Source organism: Aptenodytes patagonicus, chromosome 5 (assembly GCF_965638725.1).
Source record: "Aptenodytes patagonicus chromosome 5, bAptPat1.pri.cur, whole genome shotgun sequence".
Lineage (NCBI taxonomy): Eukaryota > Metazoa > Chordata > Aves > Sphenisciformes > Spheniscidae > Aptenodytes > Aptenodytes patagonicus.
In genome coordinates this window covers 55276436-55293895 of record NC_134953.1, presented here as the reverse complement: position 1 = coordinate 55293895, position 17460 = coordinate 55276436, and the positions used below count along the sequence as shown (strand labels likewise).

The 17460-nt window shown below is 48.5% G+C and overlaps 1 protein-coding gene across 1 annotated transcript in view; it reads right to left on the bottom strand.

Annotated features, from left to right (window-relative positions):
• Positions 1–11: 11 nt before the first annotated feature.
• The window catches only part of LOC143160314 (uncharacterized), a 31728-nt gene continuing 14279 nt past the window's right edge, over positions 12–17460 (bottom strand). The window contains 3 exon segments of the mRNA XM_076338039.1: positions 12–740; positions 1230–3499; positions 6635–6781. Of these exon segments, the coding sequence (XP_076194154.1) occupies positions 669–740; positions 1230–3499; positions 6635–6781 (2489 nt within the window). The 3' untranslated portion in view covers positions 12–668.

Here is a 17460-nt window from a genome sequence, read left to right as displayed (position 1 = left end):
AACATGGGGTGGAGGCAGCCCTCCAAGCTAAAAACCCCTGTGTGAGGCCACTATTCCCCCCATGATCCTGCTGTTCCACATCTCTGCTGAATGCCCCCAGATGCTCTTCTCAGAACCAAGGCGTTAATGCGTGCAAGTGTCCTATGCACAGCAATGAAGACACAGCCCTGACTCACAATGAAGAGTCTGCAGTTCAGAAAAGCAAATGACACGCAGAAAAATGCAGTCGGTACATAGACACAGATACAGTCAAACATGGGCACTCTGTAAGACAAACTTCTTGTTCTACGGAAACACATACAGAACATCTATCCTCAGCCCTCCCTCCTGCCAGCCAGCAGAAGCAAGCGGTGCCTGGGGGAGGAGGGGAGATTCAGCCAGTCCAATATTTCTCTGTGTTTTAGGAAAAACAAGCATGACAGCTGTGGAGCAATCCTTGTCATTATTGTCTTCATAATTACGAAGGAGTGCTGTTTCCTGGGCTGGCATATACAGGCTTATTTCAGTTGTCTGCTGCACACTGAGAAGCTGTTCTAGTAAAACATGACAGATGGTTGTGGTACTTGTGGAGTAAAATAAAGGAGGAGTGAACATCCCAACCAGCACAAATCTACAGCAATTTGTGTAAATGTTGCAGGACACAGCACTGAAGGAGCTGCAGAAAAAGCTTAGAGGAGAGTTTCTTCCCCATCCTGGGGCTGTACCGAGTGCACGACGACTGCATCTGGGTTTACAACATCCTACAAAACAACAAGAAAAACATTAGCTTTACAGAAAACATGCTAAACTTTGAGCTACTGAGATACTGCTGTAACAGATTTCCTACAAGCAGATGCCAGAGTAACCAGAGAAGCTGAGTGCTGCCATTGACCTGGAGCATCAGAGCAGCGGGTGCTGCCGAGGCTCACCCACTGCCACCAGTGCCGGGCAGAGGAGCGGCACGCTGGGTGGCAGGAGCTGCTCTGCGCAGCCGGAGGGGCAAGACGACTGAGGGGCTGCGAGCATTAGCACCAGAGCAAAGATATTTGCAATGAGATTTTGGGAACGGGAAAGAATGCAGAAGCTGCCACCCAAAAGGATTTATCATCCCTTATCCCAGCTACCAGCAGCAGATTCTTAAGGAAAGTATAGGAAACGGGACGAAGTGGTGCACCCTCTGCTTCTGACAGGGACCAGTCTGGGGACTTGAATGGGCACGGGGGGCAGCGGCTAACCCACGCAGGACTCACCTCACAGGGACTGCGGCTCCTCTCGCCCGTATCATCGGCTCCCAGGGCATCTGGGCTCCCTCCTACGGGACTGTCCTTCCTCTGCTCCCTGACCCCAGAAGCGCTCCATGCACTCTCCAAGACACCTGCTAGCTCGCTCTCGCTCATGTTTTCACGGAGGCCTGGCTGTTCCCCCTCAGCTTTCACTCCTGCCTGCTCTGTCCCCTCCTGCAGCCTGTCCTTGCCCCGCACTGCCCCTGTCCCAGGAGCTGCCAGCTGCAGCTGGGTGCCCGGGCACAGCCCCTCGCCTCCTGCGGACCCTCTCCCCCTCAGCTCCCCTCCCCCATCCCCACGTGCAGGAGTGCTCAGGGAGGTTCCTGCAATCAGCTGCTCCCCAAGGGACGTTGCTCCACACGGTTCTCCATGCCATGGGGACACGAGACATGCTGTGTCCCACCCCCACTCTGCCTCGCCCCGGCCCTCAGCCCCCACCAGTGCTGGCCCCCTTCCCTCGCACCCCAGTGCTGCTTCCTGGTTCACTCCTCGCTCGCAGGTCACAGCTCCATCAGCCGTCCCTTCCCTGTCCCTCCCAGACTGCCCGGCTGCCCCCCTTCCCTCGGCTGACTCCCCCTCTGCTGCTGCCGCCCCCATCTCACTCTGTTCCCCCCACACTGCTCCTGTCACCCCCTCCCTGCCATCCCCAGCCACCATCACCTCCTGCCCTGCCGCCTCCCCCACCAGCACCGGCTCCCCTGCTGCTCCCTCAGCCAGAGCCCCTCGCCCCACCTGGCCGCCCACCACAGCACCAGCCACCACCCCTGCCTCCCTCACCCTGCTCACACACAGCCCTGGGGCAGGCAGTGCTGCTTCATCCCCCACCCCCTCACCAGGAGGCCTCTCCTTCCCTCTCTTTTTAGCACGCTCCAGTGATCCCTCCATCCCAGCTCCCAGCTCCCTTGGACCTGCTGCTCCACCCATGACCTCCTCTCCACCTCCTGACTCTGCTCTGGCTATCTCCACAGATACTCCTATCACCCCTCCATCAGGTTTTTCTTCCATTGCAGTCTCTGTCTTTGCTTTGCTGCCTAGATATGGGGTTTCACTCAAAAGTGCTTCTGCTGAGCCCTCCTCCTCCTCTGCTGTTGTGGTCTCCTCCAACTGAGATAACCCGTCACTTATGGGATCCATTAGAGGCACCAGTGCCTCCAATCCAGGTGCTACTTGCAACACGGGATCCTTGCCAGGCTCCACAGACTCCACTGCACCCTCTGCTCTCAGGAGAGAGCTCCCTTCTACCTCTGATGCCTTGCCAGTCTCAGATGTTGCTGCTCCTATGGCAGCTTTCCCTATCTCCATCCGCTCTTCCCCTGATGCTTTCAGCTGGGAAAACTCATTTGGCTTTTAAAAGTCTTCTCCTCCAGGCATTGCTTCTCCTGTGCAAATGTTCATATCCCCTAATGTTTCCAGGAGAGCCCCAGGCTTCTCCACAGCCTCCTCCCCTTCAGAAATGGCTTCCTCTACAGACTCTTCTCCTTCAGGGCCAACTACCTCAGCAATCCCTTCTTCTGCCAAGTTGGCATCCTCCACAGCCTCCTCTTCTGCCAAGTTGGCATCCTCCACAGCCTCCTCTCCCTCAGACACAGCACCTGCCACAACACCCTTCCCTGTGAAACCTCCCTCCTCCACGGCCTCCTCTGCCTCAGACATTGTCTCACCCACCACCTCCTTCACTGGAAGCCCTGTCGCTCCCACAGCCTCCTTTGCCTTGGAGGCCTCCTCCGCAGCCTGTCTTCCCTCAGAGACCTCCCCAGCCGCCTCCTCCCCCTTGGACACTGCTCCATCTGCCTCCCTGCCTAGCAGTGCTCCTGCCCCTGCCGGCTCCTCTCCCCCAGGTGCCTGGTCTCCCAGTGCTGCCTCGCTCTCCGTCCGCTCCATCAGAACTTCCTGCTCCCCGGGTGCCACCTCTGCACTAGACTCCATTCTCTTCCCTGTCCCGTTTGCTTTGGGATCTTCTTCTGCCATGGTGCTCTCCTCAGGTGCAGATTCCTCCACTGCCAGCGGACCCTCTGCCTGCAGCACAGCCACTGTGTCTTCCTTGGGCAGCAAATCTCCCGCCCATGCCATTTCTTCTCCTGCCTCTTCAGTGCAAGCATCACCTCCCTCAGCAACAAAATCTTCCTTCTCAAGTGCTTGTCTCTCCCCTACCATCTGCCCTTCTCGTACCACTTGTTCTGCTGCCGTCTGCACATGAAGTGTTCTTGTTCCTTCTGCCAAGAAAACTCTATCTGGTGCTATTAAGAAATAATCAAAACATTAGTTTTATGGAGAACTGTGTTAGCGTTAAGGCTGTTTTACAGGGTTATTATTAAAGATGCTATCTCTCCCAAGCAATGAAGGGACATCAGCATGGTGACAAGAAGAAAACTTGCTGTGCTGCTTCTCATCACGCACCTGTGCTCTGACTACGTTTCTAGTGCTGCTGTTGTGGCATCTGGCATAACTAATTTAAGCACAAATGCTGATGCATGACCAGCTTTCAACTCTGACAGTTCTGCCTGCCCTGCCTGCTCTCCATCCTTCCCTAACCTGCCTAGCAGGGAGCTCAGGTGTGTATATGAAATAGCTATAAGCTTGACAGTAACATTCAAAAATTCAGAAAGAGATGGTAAATTGCTCATGTAAAATACACACGCAGAGGAAGAAGAGTACTCAGCCGTCCATGTAAAACGGGTAATTGCTTCCCATGGATTCTGTAATTACACCAGGGGAATAATACACGGTTGATTCCTGCCCCCCTGGGAATTTAACAGCAATGCCCTCATTGAATTTGGTGCTCCAGGATCTGTCCCTGGGCAGGCACCCCCAGCAGTCTGTGCTGCTGCATCGGTGTTTTGTACAAACGTGGCAGGTTCCTATTCTTTAGAAAATGAGAAGTTTTGTGCCACTGCACGGAGCACAGAGCAATGTCTTTCCCAAGCTACCCTTTCTCAAACCAGGCAAAGGCTGTCTTGCCCCAAATCATCTCCCACTGTTTTTGACTTATTTTACCTTCTTGCACTACTGCTGCACTCCACAATCACTGCTTTTTGCTGCCTGCTTGGGCAACTGCCTGTGCAACTAGACCCCATCTCTGGAACGGCAGCCAGAGAAGACACCAGGTGACAAACAGGCCTGGAGGACACTGTTTGTCCGGCCCACCTCTGCCAGCAGAGTGGAGCTTGTGTCTGGTTTCCCACAACCCTTCCACTGGCCTTGCTGCTCCCCACTGTCACTCTGCCCTTCCTGCCCTTCAGAGCTGGACCTGATTCACTCACGGGGCAGGTCTGCTGCAGAGGAAAGCAGAAGGTGCACAAGGCAGCTCAAGCAGCTGCAGACAGTCAAGGAACCAGAAGAAGAAAGGACAGGCTGAGAAGAGAGTTTCCAGAGAGAGAATGGAGGTTGGCGAAGGAGAGGAGAGAGCCAGCAGGTTGTTTCCTCCCACCAGACCACACATCGCCTGAACCCTAGACCACACTTTAAAATTAAAAGCTCTACATTTTGCAATACGAGAAATCATGCCTTCATCCAAGACGCATCTTGCACCAGGTTTGTTGCTTATGTTTACTACTAGCTTTCTGTCCCTTATATTTCTAAAATTTTTCTTCTTTTATACAGTTATCAATCACTATCCTATTTTTACAGCACTCACACTGAAAATCCTACTTCCTGAATCTAGGAGAGCTCAGGCCCACTATCAAAATCAGTAACATGTAATCATTTAAAAAATTTCTAATGGAAGTTTTGGTACAAAATGAAAAAAAAAATCCCAAACTGTCATCCCAACTCAGAGTTAAATACTACTGTCTCCACAAAAGTATAGTGTCTGAACTGTCAAGGCGCTAATATTGGACTGAGTCTAATGTAATGGATTTTGCCAGTCCCTTTAAAATAGATGCTTTGTTCACTTGGTCTAAAAGAAACCAAATGCTGTGTTGTGCGTGGTATAGTCTACGTGTTCACCTGCTTCATTAGCAGAGAGAGGAGTTAATTTACTCTGGCTGCTGCTTACAAAGTATTCCCTTCTGTAAAGTGAGGTCTTGCATTGGGCAGGAATGATAACGGCAACTGTGAAGTTGCTTCAGCATTAAAGTATTCAAAATGAGGCACCGTGCAAACCTCAGAAGTTAACAACTAGGAGATTCCAGGCTTTCCAAAGACCACCTGCCAGGGAAGCAAACATGTTTCAACCCTAATTTGGAGGGACAATTGACACAGAAGTCAGGCTGCCCAGGAACTACATACTTTCTGTCCTGGTCTATGCATCAGAAACATAGATCCTTGTGAAGATCAACACATGAAGACTATTGGACTTTGAAATTAAATGTTATAGACAGTTGTTTGCGGTCGGCTGATGAGACCAAGGCAGAAACAATCTCATCTGAGAAAGAATTACCGAGAAAAAGACAATTACTGACAGACCAGAGATGAGAAGGAACCTCCAGCCTCCTGTATACACCTTCTGGATGAAAGACGACAACAAACCTTAAAAGACTATGTTCTTAGGCTACATAGAGGAAGACGATCAAAAGGCTCCCAGCTGACCAGAAAAAAAAACTTAGAACACCCTGGATTAATGTGCCAAAGTACAAGACAGTGCACAACTAGCAATTTAAAAACAACGTATACGACCTGTTCCTGCCAGCTGTTAGACTCTTAGAGGATAGAAGAAGAAAATGTAAGAGCAACAGTGCAGACTGAGGTCAGTTTTAACCTATAGTTTTCTCCTTTTTTCAGACTCATTGCTACTGTGGAGTAGACTCAACATTTACTTTCACTATGGCTCATTGCTGCAGCAGGATGGCTGGCTTTAATACCCCCTGTATAATATGCAAGGCTCTTCTGCCAGGCAGATCAAGTCTCCAGCAATAAACTGCTAGGGTTGCAAGGACCAGAAACATTCTTGGAGGGAACCAAGATCAAGCTGAAATTTCTTCACTGACAATTATGCCAACTGCTAACAGGGAGATGAGTTTGGGAGACGAACGGTACAGCACGGAGATCAAGTCTGCAGTTCAGCTTCATACCTAGTCTGTCAGTCCCATCCTGCCTGTCTTGACAATGCATTTCCCAAGGAGGCCCTGCACTACCTGGAAGCAAAAGGAAACTCACTAGATTCCTGCTTTCCACAGCTATTTTCTTGACTGGCAGCCAGTTTTTTCATGGCCTGGATTCTTTACCTAGGACCATTGTAACTGCCAAAAAAGCATTACTTATACATGACTACAGAAGACAGCTAGTCATCACCCAATTTTATACAAGTTAGGAAAGAAAAGAGCACAAGGAGGGCTTGATAGCCTAGAAAGGAAAGGCAAAGGGAAAACACTTCTATAAAAAGACTTCAGATGAATAAGATTTAATCCATGCCCCTGATCAACGGCCAACCTCACCTTCATTGGCATCACACTCTGTACTTATTACGTTCTCTTCTTCCTCATCTGCACAGGAATCACTAGCTTCAGGTTCAGAATTCACATGATGATCATTTCCAATTGCCTTTGCTATTTCTTCCTGGACTGGTTTCCAATCTTCAAAAACTATCACAAAGTTACAAAAGAGGAAGCAAGAAAGAGAAACCATTAAAAAGCAAAAGGGGAATAGAAGTCATCCAGCTATCTCAGCTTGGATTAAAATTTGAAATGTTAGGGCAGACCCGATTGGAGTCATGTAAATCTTCACCAGCCATAATTTTTTAAAGTAGATTAAAACCAAATGGAGACAACCATTAAAAATCCAAGGGAAAATTCATGCAGGAGCATCTATTGAAACATAGAGCGGCAATCTTCCACAACATTTTCACAAAACAGTGAGATTGCTTTTGTTAGGCAGTCTGAGGGGGGTTCAACGTACAAGCAACAACACTGTTTTATAGACATAAAATTGTTACTGTTCTTTGAATACTTTAAAAAAAAAAAAATTCTATGTTAAGCTCCCAATTACAGTTCTGATGATTCCGCAATTCCCCAAAGTAGCATAAGTGACTGAAGACATATGCTTATCTATAAATAAGTGGGGAAGTATTTTCTGCTCTTGTAAATGCAATGATTATGATGCTTCACAGTCAAGTCATACATTTGACATTATTGTTAAAATTGTGCTATCTGTTCCATTTTTGCTTTATGACTTGCCGGATGATTACGTGAATGGCTTTCAAGCTAGTAATACTAAACAACTTCTTTATGAGCAGTATTCCAGCCATGTACACAGTCCGATCCCTTCAGCATCTCCTCTGAGAGCTCTTCCCTCCAGTGACCCAGGTTTATCCCTTCAAGTTCCATCAGTTTTCTATATCTTTCCTTTTCTGATACACTGTCACGCCCCACCTGCGGGAAGGGGAGAGTGACTAAGATCCGCAAATCCCCTCGGTGTGGATTAAGGTGAAATAGCACTCAAGGTCCAAAAAACAAACTCCAACTTGAATGGCACAAACACTTCTATAAGCATCAACCCTCTATGTCTTAATATATAACACAAGCTAAGCGGCTTTGTGGTGAGTTGAGGTAGGCCTTGTATTACTTAACAACATCAAGAACAGAGAGCAAGAAGGAGAAGGAAAAAGAGAAAGAGAGAGAGAGCTGAGCAGCAGGAAAGTAGAGAGAGAGGGACAAAGAGATCACCAGTCCTGGATCCAGCGTCGGACCTGCCAACGGGGGGGTCGGTGCGGAGAGAGAGTGCCCCCGGGGGCTCACGTGCGCCCCTATTTATTGGCTCCAGCCCAAGGTTTCTAGAGTCTTCTCTCACCCCAGCTCCAGGAGTGGTTGAGACATTAGTCAGTCAAGGAGAGTGACACCAGGCCCCTCCCCATGGCTGGCTTCTGGAGCTTTCCCTGGGGCATTGTCTGTGCTTACAGCACAGACACGTGGGCCTCGTCCCTTACACCACCCCGTGGCTCAAACACTCCGAGGTCCTCTTCAATGGTGGTGATCTGAACATAGCGCAGAGAGGAAGAGATGGAAGAGAAGGAGCGGCGAATCAGGCACCTCAGTACAGCAAAGCCGATAGCTAGACCGATTAATATTAACAGAAACATTACTAAGGCTTCTACTATCCAATCCCACCATCCCGTAAGTCCGAGGCTTTTGAGCAAAGTTGAAATCCATGAGGCTGGGTTCCAATTTCCCGTCCAATCACTCGGTAACATTGATTGGAACAAGTCTCCTGTCTTGGCTGTGATTTCCTGCATCCTCTGACGGGCTTCCTCGATCGTGGTCGTAGCATTGTGTATGGTAACGCAGCATTCTCCAGCCGTATGGTTTAGTACTCCACACACACCTTGTTCTTTAACTAGCAGCATGTCCAAGGCTAAGCGGTTTTGCAAGGCCATCTTCGACACCTGCTGTACCTGTAAGTTCAATTCTCCAAAAGCGTGTGAGGTCCAATTACTTAAAACATGCATTTGCCAGGTTAAATTTTCTAACACAAACTGGTGTCTTTTAAGAGTTACATATGGGGTAAATATATTTTCTAACATCAGAGATGTTGTCATGCCCCAAGTATAATAGTCAGGTATTTGGACTCCATGCACTGCCCACTCAGGTGCAGACTGGGGTTTTTGAGTATCTCGTTTCCTTCGGTTGTACCCAGAATTAATAAAGTCAAAAGTTTTGGAGGGGCACATTGATGGAATCCCGATGGCACAGCGTAAACCTGCCATTTCGTGTACATGTAGGTGTGAGTACATCTTCCCATTTGAACATGCCCAAAAGGTACCTTGAGGGGCTGGATATTTAGCAGTGGAGCATGTTGATGGGTCGTGAGATTCGGCTAGTTTGGCTTCCCCTTCCCACGCAAGATTCCATTTTGTTTCGTGGGTGAGTGTAACTCCACATTTTAATGCAGTTTCTTGATTGATAATGTTTCCATAACACATGGGATCTCCAGGCTTAAATCCTGGTACTGAGAAACCCCAACAAATGCACATATCTCGGATCAAGGTTCGTAGTTCTGGTACATACCAGGTCTCTACTGGATCCCATGATAACGAATCACAGCTAATTGTTCGTGAGCAGTTCATTAGAGGAGTATCCTCATAGGGTAGGGGATCTATTTCTCACGTATGAACTATACTATCTGGGCTGGATAGGAAATGCTTAAAGGACCAAGCATATTCATAACGAGAACGATCATGGTGGGCGTAGCCACCCCATTTACTAGGAATTTGAATACACCAACCGGGGGAAAACGGGACATTATATTCGTGGTCTAGGGGTTCACCGTGAGGCGGGGAATCCCACCACCATACCAAGTTACAGGGGATCTCCACCTCTCGGGGACACCATGTCCATTCCAGTACAAGATTGCAAGGGATCTTCACTTCCTGGGGACATAATGTCCAGTTCTTTCGGGCTGCGAAGGCAGCGCTTGTAGTTCCCTTACAAAGTTGTTGCTTCCAACAGGTAGCATTCCACATGTCTCTCCAGGTCCTGTTAATTGGAAATAGGTAGGCCACTGGAGAGGGTGTATACCATGTTGTCCCGCTATATTCTTGGAATGGGAATGGATCTGCTCCCCACAAACATTTTCCTTTCCCATGTGGATTTTGGATGCACTTTTGGTTTAGTATCTCTAGCTTTGAATTTAGAATTCGTGAGAAATTTAACCAGATAATGGCAAATTTAAATCCCGCTGACGCAGATGTGGGGAGGTCCACACAAAGACCTTGGTCTGTTCGATTCCAGATTCGGGTAAAGCCAGTAATCAACTCCCATGCCAAGTTAGGTTGGTTATTCAAACTCCCAGTTAGTTGAAACAAGATTGTACATTCACAAAGTAAGAATATAAACTTCTCCCACACCATCTCTCTCCAGTAAAGAAACAGAGCAAGCTTAGTAAAATCAGACAAACAGTGCAAAGAATGACCCACTCAACAACCGAAAGCTTAAGTCCCACGGTGGGCTTCTGACAACCTGCAAAATATATTCATAAAGATGAACAATGATTAATAGGATGGAACAATCCATTGGGTATGGATTCGGTGACCCTTCCCATGTGCGTCGGTGGCCACCCAGGTATAGAGATTTAGCGGCTTTTTCAAAGTTAAAGGCACCGCTCCCACCGTCGGTAGGTCCACCAGGACGGGTTGTCCTGGATAATGGAGCAGATTCACCGGGTCCTTAGCCTCCCTTTTCCCAGGGAGTATGGATGGAGGCTTGGGGCAGAATGCGGTGAGTCGTGGGCACCCGTTAATTCCCCAGCGGCTATTAACTTTATATACTGCATCTGATAGTCGCTGTGCCCACCCAGGTTCGTGCGGTTTCAGAGCTCGCTTTAAGAGTCCGTTGGTGCGCTCGACAATGCCGTTTGCCTGGGGGTAGTATGGGGTGTGGAAGATCCACTGTATTCCTTCGCTTCGTGCCCACTCTTGAACCATCCCGGCAGTAAAGTGGCTTCCATTATCCGATTGGATTGATTGGGGTTTAGGTAGATAACTGAACCATAACTTTAAACCTTTTACAGTATTATCTCCCGTCGCTCGTCGTACTGCTTCTGCTTGGGTCAATCCCGACACCACTTCAACTCCTACTAGTACATATTGTTTTCCTTCAGAGATCCGAAATGGACCAATGTAGTCCACCTGCCAAGTGTCCCACAACCCTTTATTATCTCTTATGTGCAGAGGCGGGTCCTTAAGGGGGTTGTGCTCCCCTAATCGGGTGCGACATAAGCTGCACGCGGAAATAATAGTGTTACACAGCTCTCTGGTTACAGACCACCCTCTGCTAATTGCTTCCCTAAATAGATCTTTACTTCCCGAATGGCCTCGTTTTACATGTAACCATTCCAACAGGTGTTCCCATTTTTCCCCCTCACCTTCTACAGCCATTCCTGCTAAACGGGTTAATGAGTCCACCTGATTATTCAGAAGGTGAGCTGGGTGATTCCCAGCTTGGTGTGCGGCAACCCACCCTACTAGAAAGGGTTTCTGCTTGGCGATATTTAGGATTTCTTCCCATTTTTCTCGTTGCCACACTGGTACCCGATTGACCTCCCACTGATTCTGTTCCCAAAACGGGAGCCATTCGGTGCATCCCTTGAATACAGCATATGAGTCTGTGTAAATAAACACTGGTTCTTTAGTCTCAGCCTCTTTAACAATCACGCTCCACACAGCTACCAATTCTCCCACTTGAGCACTTCCCTCCCCTTCTGTTACGATTCGGTTCCCGGAATCAACATGCAGGGCTACCGCCCGGTATTTCCACGTCTTTCCCTCTCTCCTGGAGGACGCATCAGTGAACCACACGTTTTTCTGGTGGAGGTCAAATGGAGGGGCAGGTTTTATATAAGATGGGGGTGGTCCCTGATTTGATTGGTTGTCAGGAGGTTCTTGTATTTGGAGGATTTTAGGTGCTCCCTCCTCTATCTGGCACGTATGGCAGTAATGATCTAATTGCGCATACCACTTTCTTATTGTTTCTCGTTGTGCAACCCCCGCAGGGGGTGGGGTTCCGGCCAGTACCGGCTTCAAGACCTTAAAGGGTCCTTGAAGAATGATTGGTTGTTGCCGTATGATTTTTTCAGCTTCTTGTAGGGCTAAACTCACCACAAAGAGGCCCTTCTCCCAAACTGAGTAACGCTTTTCTGCATCTTTGAAGCTGCGCAAGTAAAACCCAATGGGACGGGTTGGACCTTCCGGTCCACGCTGCCACATATGTATAGATAGTCCATGGATTGCAAAACCCCATTCAATATAAAGCGTGTCTGTTGGGTGTATGGGCCCCAAGGCCTGATATACCCCAGCCTCAAAGATTAACAACTTTAAGGCTTCTCCATGGATGGGGGTCCAGTCCCAGGCGGCCCTCTTGCGAGTTAAATCATAAACGGGGCGGGCTATGATGGAGAAGTCTGGGATATGCTTTCTCCAAAATACCAATAAGCCTAGGATATGTTGCAGCTCCTTTTTATTTCCCGGCATCCGTACTTGTTCGAGGGTAGTTAAGGTTTCAGGAGGAATACACACTGTTCCTCCCTTCCACCAAATACCCAGGAACTTTACCTCGGAAGATGGGAGTTGTACCTTTTCCGCTGGAATCTGAAGCCCCAAATTTTCTAGGTGAGTAATTATCTTAGATTGGGTTTGTCCCACCGCCGTGGCATCGGAGCCACCGATCAATACATCGTCGATATATTGATATATTTTGACCCCCTCTGTGGGAGTGACTCGGGCAAGCTCTTGTGCCAGTGCGAAGTGTGCAATGGTCGGCGAATGGCGATATCCTTGGGGGAGGCGTGTGAAGGTGAATTGCACACCTTCCCATGTGAAGGCAAAGCGATCTCTGTCTGCTTCCTGTAAGGGGACCATAAAAAACATATCTTTCACGTCAATGGTTGCTAAAATTTGGTGGGCTTGCTCCTGTATAGTTGCGATTAATTCGGCCATGTTAGGCACTGCGGCTGTCAAGGGGCCTGTGTTGGCATTTAAACGCCGATAATCAATTGTCAGTCGCCATTTTCCATTGGGTTTACGGACTGGCCATACCGGGGAGTTATAAGGTGAGTAAGTGGGGATGATTATCCCTTGTTCTCGCAGTTCGGCTATCACAGGAGCTATTCCCTTCCTTGCTCCTAATGGTAAGGCATAGGGTTTTACATTAACAATTTTGGAGGGGGGGAGCGCGGGCGCCGATTGTAAAAGTCTTATGAGAGCTGTGGGGAGTCCAAATTTCCACTCCCTCCCTTTCGAGTCTACCCAGGCTCGCCCCTTCAATACATCAAGTCCCAAAATATTCGTAGGCAATACACCCAGTATCATCATAACCTCAACAGGGAATGTGTCCCCCGGCAACCAGCACTTGACTCGAGCTGTAGGCTGCGGTTTGGAGTTTCCAAACACATCCGTAACCCAGATTTGCTTTTTGTCGGTGACTATACCATTGCGGTTAGCAACGTCCGCCTGAAGTGCTGACATCTGAGCACCTGTATCTACTAGGAACCTAACGGGGGTTTTAAAGGGACCAAGGGGAAATGTTATCAATAGGTCCCCTTTACTATTTTCTGTGAGCCTTCTTAAATGGACCCACTGGCCGTCCCCCGGCTCACTTACTGGGGACGGCGCGTCCAGTTTCCCACTTCCAGGTCAATCAAATCCTTTTCGGGGGCGGTAGGAGCCTTAGAGGCAGTCATTGCCCCATAGTCCAATTGGGGTTCTGCCCTTATATTCCCCCGAGTAGGCTGTTCAAATTTGGAAGGCATTTTCTTTTTGTCTTTCCAGGCTCGGATGAGTTTTTCTAAGGCCATAGTGGGCATACCATCCATTATGTCCTGGGGAATCCCCTCTTCGATTCCCTCGGCCCACAATAGGTTTCTCTTTGCCCCCAAGGTTCGTGCAGGGGGCAGGGGTCGATCCTCCTGCTGTTCCGCTCTCCGCACTGCAGTTTTCGATTTGGTGGCTCCCCCCGTGATTCCCATCCTCCTACCATAATTTATCAACTCTTGGGCTACTTCGCCCCAAGTCATGGGCCCTCCTCGGGCTCGTCTCCCTCCTCGTGGGGCTAGTGCGTCCCGCAAACGGTCTTGCAGTTGCACTGCATATAGTTTCAAGGAATCAGGTAAACCTCGGATTAGGGGGGTCATTCTGTCGGGGTTAGCAATTAATAACATTGGGGAAGGCTGTTGAGGGACTAAACGCCTATCATGCATTAATTGAAGACAAGCAGCCTTTTGCAGACTCTCGATCAAGTGGTTCGTGGTCGGGGTTTCAATACACACAGGATCTCCCCTTTCCAAGGGGTCTAGACCCCCTGCCCAATAGGCAGCTCGCTGAGTTAATGACCACGGCTCCCTGGGGTCATCGGTAGTTAGGAAAACCCCTGGCCCCCAGTACCCCTGGGCCTCATCTTCTGACAACAGGATTCGGTCACCACCAGTTAGCGATACCCTCCATACATACTCTGTTTCGGTTTCTTGAGCCAATCTAGTATATTTCTCTTGGATTTTTGACATTTCGGCCGCCGAGTACGGCACCATTCGGGAGGTGATTTGCAGAGCTCCCCCACCTTGGCCGTCATCAGTGGTCTCAGTTTTAATCACCGGCCTCATCACCACTTCCCCATTCTCAGGGTAAAATATTTCTCGCTTGATTTCTAGCTCTTCACTTGGGTACAAAGGTCTTAGGCTTTCCTTTTCAGCCATCTGGGCCAAGCTTGTAAATCCTGGCACACTATCCGGAACAGAAACAAGATCTGTCCGGTCGGGAGATTTTTGTCCCCCTTCCTCTAATTCGGACCGCAAAATTTTTTCTCGGTCCAGTGCATCTGACAGGGCCGCATGGAGTCGCTGAGTAGTGTTACGTTCAGCCACTAGTAGACCCTGCAGGGTTTTTATTTGTTCTTGTAAAGATTCAACCATTTCATCATTGGTTCGCTTAACCAGGTGCCTCTCCTTCTGGGCTGCCACTAGTGCTGCTCCCAACACCGCACACACCGTGGCTTTCCCTTTTCCCGGTCGAGCCTTTTGTTCTTTCATGAGGGTTGTGATTTTGTCCGCTACAGCTTCTGGGTCGTGCCAACTACTATAGGCCCATGCCATCCCTGGTGGGGAAGGGCATGCCTTATATTCCTTTAACTTTTCAACCACAGGGAGGCAGTCAAGCGCTGGCATTTCCCAGGCAGCCATGGCTTGCCACTGCTCGTACCTCTCCCGGCTTATAGCTGAGAGGTCACTTCCCGGCTCTCCCCGCCCGCACTCACCGGGTGGAGAGTCGGTATCCCTTAGGACCTTCCAACACTGAGGGGATCCTGTCCGTGATGCCAATTAATATGTCACGCCCCACCTGCGGGAAGGGGAGAGTGACTAAGATCCGCAAATCCCCTCGGTGTGGATTAAGGTGAAATAGCACTCAAGGTCCAAAAAACAAACTCCAACTTGAATGGCACAAACACTTCTATAAGCATCAACCCTCTATGTCTTAATATATAACACAAGCTAAGCGGCTTTGTGGTGAGTTGAGGTAGGCCTTGTATTACTTAACAACATCAAGAACAGAGAGCAAGAAGGAGAAGGAAAAAGAGAAAGAGAGAGAGAGCTGAGCAGCAGGAAAGTAGAGAGAGAGGGACAAAGAGATCACCAGTCCTGGATCCAGCGTCGGACCTGCCAACGGGGGGGTCGGTGCGGAGAGAGAGTGCCCCCGGGGGCTCACGTGCGCCCCTATTTATTGGCTCCAGCCCAAGGTTTCTAGAGTCTTCTCTCACCCCAGCTCCAGGAGTGGTTGAGACATTAGTCAGTCAAGGAGAGTGACACCAGGCCCCTCCCCATGGCTGGCTTCTGGAGCTTTCCCTGGGGCATTGTCTGTGCTTACAGCACAGCCACGTGGGCCTCGTCCCTTACATACACTTATTGGCTTAGTCTGTTACACAAAGAGCTTGCTAGTTTGCCACTGGTATGGATTGACAGCATAAAGTCAAATCTCGCACTTGGTTTTACTGCCAAATGGCCTCTATTGCCAGTATACTGTGTCCATTAGGAACCACCGCCCTTCAGGTACATCTCTGAAACAGCTGCCCACTTTTGTTTGTGTTATGACTGTTAGTGTGAGACTTGATTAATTCCTGTTGCTGCTTGGATGGTGCCAGTGGTCAGATGTTTCAGACTGCTCCTCTGCAGTTTGGAACAATCATGTCTTTGACCGAAAGGGAGTAACTCAGTCAATTGCTTGTACTCGATACTTATGTCAAGAATAACTTTCAGATCATAAAGGAGACAATCACAACATTTCTAGATCTTATTACTGTATGTGACATGAAGCAGTACACTGGTCAGCTTCATCGTATGCAGTGGAAGTGCTGCAGAGACTCTTGTGCCAAGTTTCAGTTTCTAGATGTCTACAGACAAGTTCTACGTCAAGGCTCAGTGAGAACATGCACACTTTTCAATACCTTCACCAATGATCTTCCCAGAATCAGCCTATGGCATTTTATTTAGACAAAGTATTTTGTTTGAGAGTAAAGGAGCAGGGTTTCAGCCAGCAAGGAAAAAAGATCTGAATCCTGACTTGGCCTTCTGTTACAAAAATACAGAGCCTGAAACCAATTGCCACAACAAACCACTCAGCATGCTTCTGGCTAAATCATGACTCACAGCCTAGATAAAGAGATGTTATATGGTAGGATATCTTGACTTTCAAGCAACACCTTATTTCGATTTCTCTGAAAATAAAAATAAGGAGCCATGAGTAAAAAGCTAATGCTGCCACACTAAGGAACTGGCTGACTTTGGGCCACTCTGCAGTAGAGGATGTAATAAAGGTACCCAAAATTTTGGGCTTCATAAAGAATGGACAGGACAGAAGCAGTGAACCTGCTGTGACAGGAGCCTGAAGGGCTGGCAGTATCAGCAGATTCAAAACAGACTAGACAAACTCATGGACATCAGATGCATAAATGGATACCAAAGGATTGGCAGGCATTTTTTTCTAACAGCTATTATACAACAGATTGGAGTGCAGGAGAGCTACAAAATGAGTGAAGTTCAGAAAACAGAGGCTCTCGTGTTTGTGAATAGCATCTTCTCTTGCCACTGCGAGACACAGACTACTGTGAGAGATGTGCCTCTGGGCTGATCTGTCGGGCACTTCTGAAGTTACTAGGAGCTCTGCCAGAAGAAAATCAGTTGCATAAAAATAAGCACAATAAGACTAACCGACCTGGCCACTAGTCTTATCCAAATTGCCCACTTAACCCACAGAAATACTGTCTTGCCTCAAAACGTTTGTACAGGTCTTCTATGGATCGCTGTCACTTCTGGGCGTCATGTATTGAAATCACATGTACTTGCATGTGGCAGAATGTTCCCTCCAGCAATTTATTAAGAAAAATGGCTATCAATTCGTATGAGACTGATTTCTTTATACATGTAGCTGTGTGTATGGGATTTAATCTGCCTGCTGCTTCAGAGTCAGACAGGGCACTGAAAAGTCCAGGAGTGGGAGAGGTGTTGTTGCCACTAGCTTGCAGTGAGGAGAAGACTTAACACTGTCTTCCCCCGCCACAACCTTGCACTCTTCCCAAATCCCTCCCTCTCTCTTGCCAATGCACACCCTGTGCTCGCTCACCTTTTTCCTATGAGGTTGTTTTTTTCTACACTGTTGATTCTGTCTTGCTACTTGCCCTCGTATATGTTATTTTTCTTCTTTTTTTCACTTGTGTTTTTATTTTTTCTTCTTCTTCCTCCTACTTTATGCTTACACCCATCCTTCCTACCCCGTCAGTACCCTGCACCC